Source organism: Belonocnema kinseyi, chromosome 2, assembly GCF_010883055.1.
Source record: "Belonocnema kinseyi isolate 2016_QV_RU_SX_M_011 chromosome 2, B_treatae_v1, whole genome shotgun sequence".
Lineage (NCBI taxonomy): Eukaryota > Metazoa > Arthropoda > Insecta > Hymenoptera > Cynipidae > Belonocnema > Belonocnema kinseyi.
The window spans coordinates 44587509-44600108 of NC_046658.1; the positions used below are offsets into that span (position 1 = coordinate 44587509).

General features: G+C 29.0%; 2 protein-coding genes across 2 annotated transcripts in view; one reads left to right on the plus strand and one right to left on the minus strand.

Moving 5' to 3' along the window:
* Nucleotides 1-3290, minus strand: part of LOC117167371 (isocitrate dehydrogenase [NAD] subunit beta, mitochondrial) — a 10058-nt gene extending 6768 nt beyond the window's left edge. Inside the window, exon 1 of the mRNA XM_033352249.1 lies at nt 3193-3290. Coding sequence (XP_033208140.1) covers nt 3193-3234 — 42 coding nt within the window. The 5' untranslated portion in view covers nt 3235-3290. The remainder of the gene's footprint in view (nt 1-3192) is intronic.
* Nucleotides 3291-3626: 336 nt separating this feature from the next.
* Nucleotides 3627-12600, plus strand: part of LOC117166929 (methenyltetrahydrofolate synthase domain-containing protein) — a 21828-nt gene continuing 12854 nt past the window's right edge. The window contains exons 1-4 of the mRNA XM_033351394.1: nt 3627-3994; nt 6759-7153; nt 9834-10180; nt 11613-11844. Coding sequence (XP_033207285.1) covers nt 3931-3994; nt 6759-7153; nt 9834-10180; nt 11613-11844 — 1038 coding nt within the window. The 5' untranslated portion in view covers nt 3627-3930. The remainder of the gene's footprint in view (nt 3995-6758; nt 7154-9833; nt 10181-11612; nt 11845-12600) is intronic.

Here is a 12600-nt window from a genome sequence, read left to right on the forward strand (position 1 = left end):
GTAAATTTAAAGTTACACTTTTCAATGTTCTTAAATTAAAATTAAAAATAGTTCAAATTTGAGCGCCTAAAATATTGTAGATGTCAAAAGGATTTAACTTATATTATCACACGAAAAAATATTGTAGCTTCAAAATTCCCTTCTTTTCCCGGATTTTTCCCTGACTAATTTTTCATGTTCCTGTACCATTAATATTTAAAGACCAAAATGGGACTAATGCTCTTTTGAATTTAAAAGAATTAAAAATAAATATAAAGTATGCGATGGAATTAATAAGGATTCCTGGTGAACTTGAAAGAAAGAAATTCATAATAGATAAAGAAGAAGATAAATTCATAATATTTCAAACAATTTAATTGAAATTCAAATGAATTAGCAATAATTTTGAAAATCTAAAAAAACTCATTGATTTCAGTAAAACTGTAGTGAATTTAGAGGAGTTTGAGAAACACAAGCAGAATTTAATGAGAATTATAAAAATGCATGGAGATATGAAAACAATTAAAAAATATGGAATATAAAAAATTTATTGAAGTGGGTAAACATGAATATTGTTCATAATAATGTTGTCATGAGCACCTAGCACAACTCAGCGCTTCACACATTTTAAAACTTTAAAAGATTTCAGAAATTTCAGAAAGATTTTAGAAATTTTCTAGATACTTTTTCGACATATTTGAAATCTTTCAAAATCCTTTTAAATTTTTCTCGAGACATTTAGAAAAATTATATTTACATAACCTTGAAGAAAGTAAGAAAATAAATAGTCATTACACATTTTTATTTTGTAATAAAAATACATTTTTTCTTCAAATTATAATTTACCTCAAGTTTTTATTTATTTCAGGCTAAAAATCCTTTTCGTTTGCAAATTAAAAAATTTTGATGATAATTTATCTGTTTTGATAGAAATTTCATCTGAATTTTTTTTACCAAAACTGCAAAATTGTGTTGTTGGAAATACAACTACTTAATCGAAGCTCAACTTTTTGGTTCTAATTTTAATTTGACATATATAAAAATTTGAAAAATCTTTTTAATTTACTCAAAATTCTTAGGAAAATTATATTTATGTAACCTTGAAAACAAATATAAAAATAAACCTAAGCATAATTAGTTATTTGAAGTTTGTATTATGTATTCAAAATTACCTTGCCCATTGATGATGCTAGTGTATTTTCAGAAAAAAAAACATGTTTAATTTTCAATATTTCAAAATGTGTCTAAAAACCATCTGATAGATTTTAAGACAATTTTTTATAATTTTTCAGAGACATTCCAATTGATTTCCTAAAATTTTGAAAGAAGGTATAGAAATTTTTAAAGCCAAATATTTTAATTTGGCAAGGTGGAAGAAGAAAAAGAATTCGAGCATATCAAAAATATTTAGAAGATTTGAAAAGATGAAAAAATAATGAAAAGGCTCAAGATAATGCTAACTAAGAATGCATTCTCATAATCAAATGCCTCATTATTTAAAAAAATAATGAGAAATGATTTACATTTTTTTCGACATTTCTGGGCCGTACAGGTGCCGAGATATGAAGCCACAATTGTCAATTTGTGTGCAACTTCAATTGTTTATAACGCTCTAACTTGAAAATATTCGCTGTATAAAAAATTTTAAATAGCACCAAAGTTTTGTTTTTCTGTAAGCATTCCGAATTTCACTTTGGGAAAAAAATTACTAAATTTATAATGAAAACTATGATTTAAACTCCTAATTAACTTCAGTCATAAATCTCCACAGGGGTGCGGAAAAAATTGTATACGAAGGTATATCAGATGTACGATGAACTGAGATAGTTTAAAAAAATAAGCAAATATACCTCATTGTCAGGCGGGTGGGGGGGGGGGGGGGGGGGGGGGGGGGGGGGGGTCAAACATCCCCATCTCTTAACTATGCCACTGGAAGTGACTGAAGTGATCTTATCATTTTTTTAAATTGACTAAAAGTGGCTATGTAGCAGCCTTAATTATTCTTGACATCAGTTACTTAAAGTGCTTCTTACAGAAATTCTCTGCCTTTTCCCTGATCAACTTTTTGTTTCTTTTGAGAACAATTTCTAAAACTCTTAAAAATGTTTTTTCTTCAAATTTTGAAATTGCTCTAAAATTAATAATACTATAAAAATATATAATAAGTATTTTTCATAGTATAGATCCATTCAAGCATTTCGCATTTTAAAAATCTTTTTCTGGTCCTTGTAAATGTAATTTGTACAATAGTACTATTCATACGTAAGATTAAATAACTGCATTTCGCATTTTTAAACTTTTTTTTTAGGTATATACAAATTTGCTGCAATGTCGGGCCAACCTGGGTTCTGGCTTTCACATTTTCAACATGTTTCAAATGTGTCAGCTTTAACTTTTTTTGAGAGTGAAATAGGAATTAAAAAAGGGGTAACCCAGAGGAATAGAGATGTGATTTATGGTAAAAACATTAGGTTAAATTATCAAATATGTTATACAAAATTGAGACATTACGAGAACAATATTGAAAATCATGTGCTCCGAAACCTGAATTATTAACCACATACTTTCAAACAAAAATTTTGTAGACTTTAAAAAAAATGTGACCAACGGTGAAAAAAGTAACCCGCTGAATTTGAACATTTGGTAAAATTTTTGTATAGCTATTTCTCAAAAATCATTTATGACAAACTTGAAATTACAAATAACTTCGTAAAGAATATTAAGAAAATAATAAATGCTACACAAAAATTAATGCTTATTTTTATGTTTTTGGAGGCACAATTCCGAAAATAACACTCAAATTTCTTAAACTCACTTTGTATTGACCCTGTTATTCTGTTAAGAAAACAAACAAGAAATATTGCTCAATCGAAATGTGGATCAATAAATTAAATTAAAAACCAGACGTCGGTGTCAAAGTTCGATAAACACGTAATTGGTACTTCTCTTCAAATGGACGCGACTGCGTCAAAATTGACTACATATCAGGCAATAAATTAGCGAAAAATCAATAAATATTTAATGATAAATTTAACTCGTGTTTGGAATGCCCTTGCAAAAATCTTTGCTATCCGCACTAACATCTACTTCTCAATATCACTTCCGGGACTTCAAAAGATCCCCAGGCATCTTAATTAATCTCAAACGATAGAAAGAATTAAAAGTGGTTTTAGATAAGTCTTTCTTCCTATTTTTGAATCTAATTCTCCTCACCTGGGAAATTACCCTGCAGACGTTCCTCGCCAGTAAAGCCATTTTCCACGATGGATCCAAGCAGTCGACATCTGATCAGCTTCGTACCAGGAACGTAACATGTTTTTCTGCCCTGGGATTTGCTCTTTCTATTCGCAGACGTACTAATTTTGGTTTATCTTAACTTTTCTGGAAAAACTAACCTCTTTATAATAACATCACTTGCTTCAGGTTCAGTGATTTTCACTTAGATATAATTTTTTGTCAAATATGTAAAAAAGAAAAAGATAGTTTTATGCATTTTGTAATTAAAGCACTATTGAATTAAGTACGCTACTGATATCTTCGTGAGTGTTCGGTACTTTTCGCCAAAATCATATCACCAAGTGAAGAAAACGAAAGTATCTATAGACGCGCATGTCGCCTTGAATCATGAATCTTTACGAACTTGTTTTTTTCATGTTTTTCCGACTTTTGTTTATAAAAATTACACGAAAGCAAAGCAATGCGACCTGTCCGTTGTGTCTGAAATCAAATTATTTGACTTTTCTTTACGAAATTTTCAACTCAATGACTCTAAATTTTTGAGTAAATCCGGAACTTGAATCCCTGGTGAATTTTTATAGCGTTCTATTACCCAGCTTGGTTACTCGGAATTGCTCGGAATAGAATCGAAATAGGGGGAAAAAAGGATACGAACAAGTAATCTATTTTTGCGGAAAATCTCGGTGAAAATTCCTTCCAGGTCGATTGGAGACGATGGTCGACAACCTGATGGAGAAAATACCAGATCAAGAAGTAGCAATGCCAGAACAAAAGACTGGTAAGTAAAACATCTTTTTTATTAAGAAAAAATATTTTTATTATATTTTTCTATAATTTTTATATATTTATACAATTTTTATGTGATATGCAAGTACAGTTTTGCACTCATTTATTATAAATTTGCACTTCTCATTCAAAATCGCAAACATTTAATTTTGTCCATTTTTCGCATTTTATATTCATCATTTGTTTTGTTTTTTTAATTTTCCTGTAATGTTTTTTATTTCGTTCAATAATTCAGGATAATTAAAGAATAAATTTATCGAAACATATTTTATAACTATTAAGGATACATTTTTAAGCGCATGGATTATTTTGTGATTCAGTAACAAGAATGTGTGATATGAATTAACAGAGCTGAATTAGAATATAAAAATATAATGAGTCACGCACGTAGGTGACTTCCGTATTTGTAGAGTTGCTACAAGATATAAATTCTTATCATCGACTGCGCGTTTATGTTTACATTTTTCTCACAGGCAAATTTCTTGTTTGTCCTTAAAAGCTCCTCCAAATTACCTTGAGAAATTTATTTGATTCTCAAGGTATGGTTAAATAATTTGGATTTTTGGTTTTTAAAGCTAAATATCATAAGATAATTACTCAAATTATTTTTCAATTTGTCTCATAAATTAGTGTAGACTGGAGAGAGGATTTTTCAGAAATTGTTTATAGCGAAACCTTTTAGCTGGTCTTGGTTACATTATTTTGACTTCTGTGTCATCAAGAGTTACTTTAATTATAATTAATTAAATTGATTAAATACAATAGTATGTATGTATAGTATGTTAATAATTATAGTTTTGATTGAAAATTATTAGGGTGGTCGCTGGACCGGGAGATTACCGGAAATTTTTTGATTTCGCGAAAGACCAGCAAATGAAAGTGTATTTGTTTTTGACTAGGAATTTCACATGTTTTTAGAAGAAAATTCTGTCCATTCGCTTGAAATATTAGAAATTTAAAATAAGCTAGGTTTTAACATTAAAATTTTTTTGTTTTAACTATTTCTTACCTTTTTCAATGATTAAGTCAGTAAGTTTATAATACGTAATTCTAAAATATTTTAATTTAGAAATTTGCAAATTGTGGTCTTCTTTTTTTTAACGTACTTTTTTAATTTAAAGAATTTTAAAATGTAGCTTTTAAGACTTCAAGTCTTAAACAATTAAACATTAAAGTCGTTTGAAATTGAAAACTTTTGATACAAAACGTTAAAGTTGGTAAACTGTAAATATAAATTAATTAAGGGTTTGTTTAATTGAACTGTTAGTAGTTCATATATTAAAAATGGAACAATAATTGATTTTACAAGATGAGATTGTAACTGTTTAAAAGTAAGCAATTTACAGAATTGAACCCACCAAATTAAACTGTTGCAGTTCGAAAGCCTCAGTTAATATTTAAATAATTTGTATCGTCCGCTTGAAACTTTATAAACTTGTTTCCATTTTAAAATCATTTCAAATTAAAAGAATCATAATTAAACGCTTTTATTTAGTTAACAATTCTATTTAAATGTTGTTTCAATTTTGTTTTCAATGTTGTTTTCAATTTAAAATGTTCAATTTTTAACCCATTCAATTAAAAATGGTTTAATTAAGCAAAAGAACAATTGTCTAATATTTATAAATATTAAATGGTTCATCTAAAATGAGTAATTATAAATCAAATATTAAAAAATGAATAATTTAAACATGAATTTCTTGAAATAGGAAGCCTTGAATATTTTATTTAAAAATTTTTATTTTTTAGTGAAAATTTTGAATTTTTATGTATATATGACGATGGCATAATTCTTAATTTAGAAAAATTTTGAGCAACTTTGAGCGATATTTAGAAGTTCTGAAAAAATTCAAACTTTTTTTAAAAATTTCCAAAATTGACGAAAAAGAATCTAGAAGATTTCAAGGTATTTTTTCTTCATTTTTGGGGATTTTAGGTAAATACCTAAACTTGTTTAGGTATTTAGGCTTCACATTGTAATTTATTCTGAAATTGTATACCAATGAGTACACTTCCATATTTGATTTAAATTTGTTTTTAATGGCTTAAACATGAATTCTTTTATCGTTAAGTTTAAATGTGCTTACACTTGGGCAATTAATTTATAAATAAATAGATACAGGCAGAACCTAATAAATACGATATCTCGGGACTAATTATTAATACCATTAGCTTGAGAGATGTTGTAATTATTAGGTTCTGTCTATATTTATTTATAAATAAAATACGTAAAAAAAGAACATTTTTTCTTCATAAAAAATTAACAATTAATAATGATAAGAAGCTGTAGCAATAAAATTTATTAATGAATACTTCAAATAAGTTTTTCAAGCATCTTCGAAATGTGTCAGTGGTTTGTTCGAATTAACGACTGCACATCTCTTTTTTAAATGTCATACTCCAAGTCTTGCAAATCGTTCTTATATTCTTGCACAATTTCTTCTGTTAATTGATTAATTTGAGTAAAATTGAAATTTATTTACAAGCGTTAGAATCTCAAGGGTCGTTACATAAAATGAACAGATTCTTATTAACCAAAGTTTCGTTTTATGTGGCTTGACAAATGTATTCCTTTGTCACTCTAATGTTAAAAGGCTAGGTCGTAAATCAAGACCTGTGTTTAGCATTTGTTGTTAAACTTTATTATTTTCTGCCTCCTACGCAGAAACTTTTTGCATTCTCCAAACAAAAGAGTTCTTTAAAAGTAATTCTGGGTTAAATCGTTTGTCCATGAAGAATCTCGATTGTTTTTTTAGCCGAGGTAGAAGGAGAAACTAAACGAAAGTTTCGTCGGAAGATCTGGGTTAATATGCTCAGGAAGGAAGCTGTGACCCTCTCTTCCAATAATGCACACAATAGGATACCAAATTTTGTTGGTGCAGCAGAGGCAGCTAAACGATTGAGCGAATTAGAAGAATTTAAGCAGGCTCAGATTATAAAAATTAGTCCTGATAAACCCCAGGAATCAGTGAAGAATATAGCTCTCGAAAATGGTAAAGAAATTCTCGTTCCAAAACCAAGACTGAAGTCGGGTCTATTTAATCTCGTTAGTCGTGTCACTAATCCTACTGAGGAAGAATTAAAAAATGTTGTGACGAGGCATGGCATTCAACAACTCGAAAAACCAGTTGGTTTAGGCGTAAATCTGAAGGTAAGTAATAATACATCTATTCAATTTGTTTGGTTTTTTATTTCTTTACTATTATGCAGATTTTTCAAAACTTCTTCCTGATAGTAAAATACTTTGAAAACAGTATTAGAAATATAAATTATGCAAAAGGTGTTGAAATCCAAGCCTTTCTTTTCACGCCCACAAACGAATGATGAGATAATATAAGTATAATACGAAATAATGAAATATGATGAATTTAGGGTTGCTACAGGTGTGGGAATTATCGAAAGTTAAGAAAAAATTGAGAGTCACGATTTTTATGAATTCCCGTGAATTCTTCTGAATTCACTTAAATTTTCCTGTTATAAATAGAATGTTTAGAATTGTTTTCAATTAATTTAAATTTATTTGGAATTCACCTTGAAATCTTTTTAATCCTTCCTGAATTTGTTACAAATTTTGAATTCTTGAACTCTCTTGAATTTTTTTATTTAGCCTGCATTTTGTTTCTAATCACTTGATTTCTTTTGAATTTACTCAATAAAATGGATTTTTTTCATTCTCCAAAAGTCTTTTAAAATCACCTAGAATTCGTAGAAATTTAATTAAACTCTTTTGTATTATCTTGATTATAAAAAATATTTTTGAATTATTTCCAATTCTCTTAAATTTGTATGAATTGCATAGAACTCTCGCATTTTAGTTAATTTAATGAATGTTTCTTTAAAACTGTTGATGTTCGTTGTTGGCTTTTGAGGACCAGGTTAACAGAATACAATTAAATTGTTTTAAACGTTTTGTCGCTAAAAAAATCAATTTTCAGTTTAAAGATATATTTAAAAAAACGAGTTTGCGAGATATTACGTTTCTGAATACTGACAAGCAAAGTTTAATGTAAAAAAGATTCAATGCCGAGAAAATCAACCGAGAATTTTGAGATTAAAATTTCATGGGTTTTCAAAAGCGGCCCTGGCTAATGATTAGAAAACGAAATTTCAATTTTTTTTGGAAAAAATAAAGGATTGCTCCCGAGATATTGGGATGCTGAATGCGAATAAAAAAGGTTTGATAAAAAAAAAGATAATTTCAAGAAGTATCTATGTTGAAATTTGAAATAACTTGTTACGTTAAAATTGCTACTAATTTGTAACGAAAACTTAAATTAAAAAAAAATGATACATCGAAAAAATATCTTTACCATAATGTGTATTTACTTTTTAAAGATTTTTGTATGCAAAAAACTCATTTTCGATAAAAATGTTGTTTATCTAGTTCTATGATGCAAGAACCCTTCATTTTTCGATGATAAGTCGTCTTTTCGGTGGAAAATTGAATTATTTGGTAAAAAATTAAGCTTCTTGATGAAAATTGATCTTTTTGGTTAAAAATTAATTTCTTCGATTGAAAACCTAACTATATATTTTGGAAAAATTAACTATTCTTTTCTAAGTGGAAAGTTGATTGTTTTTATTTGAAAACTCAAATATTTGGTTTTAGTTGGTTGAAAAATTAAGTATTTTATTGAAAATTCGTTTTTGTTTCGGATGAAAATTATCTTTGTACAACATCCACCTCGAAAGTGAGAACTTATATGCCTCTAAATAATACGTAAAGTACTTAAATCTAACCGACTGTGCGGGAATAATCATGACGCTTTAGAGATGAGTAACTTCGCACACCGGCAAAATAAAAATATTGTTGCAAACTCCTATAAAAAAATGGTACAAAAATTTACCTGAAACCCACCATACGGGATCTGTATTTTGGTGAAAAGTGTAAACAACTGCTGAATAATTTTCTCGGGTGGTAGTTGCAAAAAATAGCGTGTGATACACGTACGCACAGGCGATAGTTACTCGTGTGATTCGAGTATCTGATTCATGCTGCAACTTTCACACTCTTCGGTAATCGCCTATTTTGTGCACTCGTTCCACAAATATATATATTATAAAATCAAAAGGAAACTATACCTGTTTTGTATGAAAATTTCTTTTTTTTTTGTTGAAAATGTATTTATTTTGGTGAAAATTCGTATTTTTGGGCGAAAAATTCAACTTTTTTCCTAGAAAATAATTTTTTAAAATAAAAATTCATATTATTAGATTGAAAACTAAGTGTAAAAATTAATCTGATTTAGTTAAGGAATTCATCTGTACGATTGAAAATTTAACTATTTGCTTGAAAATGCCTTTTTCTTGTTTGAAAATAAATAATTGGTTCAAAATTTATCTTTTTCAGTCGAAAACTCATCTATTCGGTTCAAAATTCATATATTTAGTTGAAAATTCTTCTTTTTTTAAGAAAATTAATCTTCTTAATTAAAAGTTCATCTCCTTCTTTAAGAATGGAATATTTTGTTGAAAATTCGTCTTGACTAACTTTGTGTATAAATTACTTATACGCTTATAAAATTATGTATGCCTGTTGTCACTGAAAGTATCTAAAATAGATTTAGAACAAACCCTTTTTTTGCATTAATATGATTGATTTCCAAGCTATAAGGATGTTTTTATACCTGAAAAAAATTGATAATTGTCAGGGAAAATAAAAAAATTTTTCGGGGAAAAGTCAGGGAATTATGAGTTTCGGTTTTTATAGTAACCCTGATATCGATTATTAACATGATGTGTAACTATGTATCAGAATTTTCCTGCCAGCGAAGGGGATACCTACAGTTAAGTATTTTCTATCAGCTGAAAGTAACCGTTTTTAATTAAAGGTGGATCTCGTGGTTCTGGGTTCGGTATGTGTGAGTCCTGCGGGCTACAGAATCGGTGAAGGTGAGGGATACGCAGATCTGGAATTCGCGATAATGACCAAGATGGGAGCTGTGAACGGAGACACGATCATAGCGACAACTGTCCACGATCATCAAATTCTCGACGATCTGCCGTCCGATCTTTTTCAAGCGCACGACGTTCCCGTGGATATTATCGTGACTCCGACCAAAACCATTATAGTCAATCCGAAGCTTAGAAAGCCCGACTCTATCCTCTGGAACCTTCTGAGCAATAGAAGAGTGAAATCCATGCCGATTCTTCAAGAGTTGAAAGAAGTGGAGGAAAAGTTAGTATTTTGGTCTTTTGAAATAGGGATGAACTAGTGTGAGAAATCCGTTGAAATCCCCATTAAATATCTTAAAAACCCTCGTTAATTTTCATAAATTTTTATGATATTTACTGAAATCCTGAAAAAAGTATTAAATTACCTAAAGATTCTAAAGTGCCCTAAAATCAGTGAAATAATGAAAAATCTGGTAAATCCTTCAAAATCCCTAAAAAACCCTTGAAATCTGTCAAGATAACTAAAACCTTTTAAAAATTCTTCCAAAACTATAGGAAATTCTTAAAAACTGCCTAAATTTTGTTTCAATCCTTTAAAATAATTTAAATTCTTGGATTTTTACTGAAATTTTTGAATTCTCTGGAAAAATCCTTGGAATATTTCAGTATACTCTAAAATATTTTAAACGGTTTGAAATCTCTTCAAATTCCTTGGAATTTTGTAGGCTCTTGAAATTTTTTTGCAATATTGTACAATACCTAAAAATATCTAAAAACTCTTTCATCTTTGAAATTCCATGATACCCCTTGAAATATTACAAAATTACCTCACATCTTTAAAATCCGCTGAAATAAAAAACACTTTGAAATCCCGTAAAGATCCATGAAATCTGATATTTCTTGAAATCCTGAAGAATTGATTAAAATACATTGAGAGCTTTTAAACTCTGTTACAATCATTTAAATCCTTGTAAGTACAATAAAATCCCTTAAAAATCCCCTGGAATTTAAAAATACTCTAAAGCCTTATGTGTCAAGTAAAAACCTTCCAAATCTTTAAAAATGTTATAAAATTCTTAAAAACCGCATACAATCTTTTTCAATCCTTTAGAATAATTTAAATCTATAATAATAATTTAAATCAGAAATTCTCTGAAATTTTCTAATTACCTTGAAAATCCCTTGGAATATTATAATGTACCCTAAAACATTTGAAATCCTATATAATCTCTTGAAATAACATGAAATTTTTCAAAACCTTAAAAATTCCTTTAGAATATCCTAAAAGCTTTGAAATTCCTGAAATTCTTTGAAAATATCTGTGAAATAATATGAAAACTGATGAAATTTGTGAAATATTTTAATTCTGTTGAAATACTTTTAAATATTGTGGAATTCATTAAAGTACCGCTTACAAGTTTTTATAGTATTATCAAAACCCTTAATTAATTCTTGTGAAATTTCTTGAACTTTATTTAAAGCTTTTAAAATCCTTTAAAATGTTTCAACAGCTTTGAACATTCTGTAGAATAAATGTAAGCCTTGGAAATCTTGTGAAATCCTATTGACATTCTTTGCAATACTTTTAAATCCCTTGAATTCTCTTAAAATCCTTTTAAATTCCTGTATATCCTTTACAATATTTCGAACTGTTTAAAAAAAATTGCGTAGATACATTGTATATTGTATAGTTTATAATATTATTTTTTGATTAGGGAAGGAAAGGAGGTAATTTTGAAAGAGGATGATTCTGACGAGGAAGCGATTTTCCTGGAAAGGAGCAAGCTTAAGCGAGTGATTGGCAGAATTCGCCTAAAGATTAGACGCAATCTTAATTCCACAGTCGAGAGTGGAGAAGGAGACAAAGAAAGCAGCAAAACGCGAGTTCCTAAGAAACGCGTACGACAGAAACGTGGAGGCGATGGGGACAATAATGTTTCCAGTGAAGTACGTGAGATTTTTTATTCCATTAGTTATTTCATTTAGTCAGCTTGCAGGGCTCGGATCATGCGACATTTTCGACTTTATTTTACCTTTTGTGCCTTTTTAAAGAAAAATACGACTAATCGACTTTAGTCCATTTTTTCCCAGAAGTTCGTTGTATTTAGTTTCAATTCTAATCAGATTGAAACTTATATGCATGTTGTTTTCGTTATTTACATAAATTTCGATAATTAACAAAAAAATTACGATGCAATTATTTTTTGATGACCGCAAAGTTCAGAACGTTCATTTGAACGACGAAAAAAAAATTTTTTTTACGATTTTTTTTTGCTGAAATTGTTTTTGGCAATCTAATAACGCATTCCATGCAAAAATATTGCCAAATTTTTCATTTGGGTGGTGACTAACTACCCCTACCGTGATTTCTGTACATGCGAGACAAAATTCGACTACAAAGTCGATAAAGTTAATACATATTTAAGAGAGTAATAAGTCTAACCGTTCGGAATCAATACCAGACGAAGTTTTTTGGTGTTGAGAAACCTCGCTCCAACTCCTGAGAACCATCCCTATGATAAAAGATATTTTATTATTACACCATTCAGCCATTTCCCTTTCGGGGTAGGCGTGACTCACTCGGCAGGGGGAAAGGAGTATTGTGTGGAAGGGATAGAGATTTTTCAGATTGATCCAGAATTCTCGTGCTATTCAAGTAAATAACACGTTCGTTCCGCAACACTGCTCCGACCCAGGTTGCTG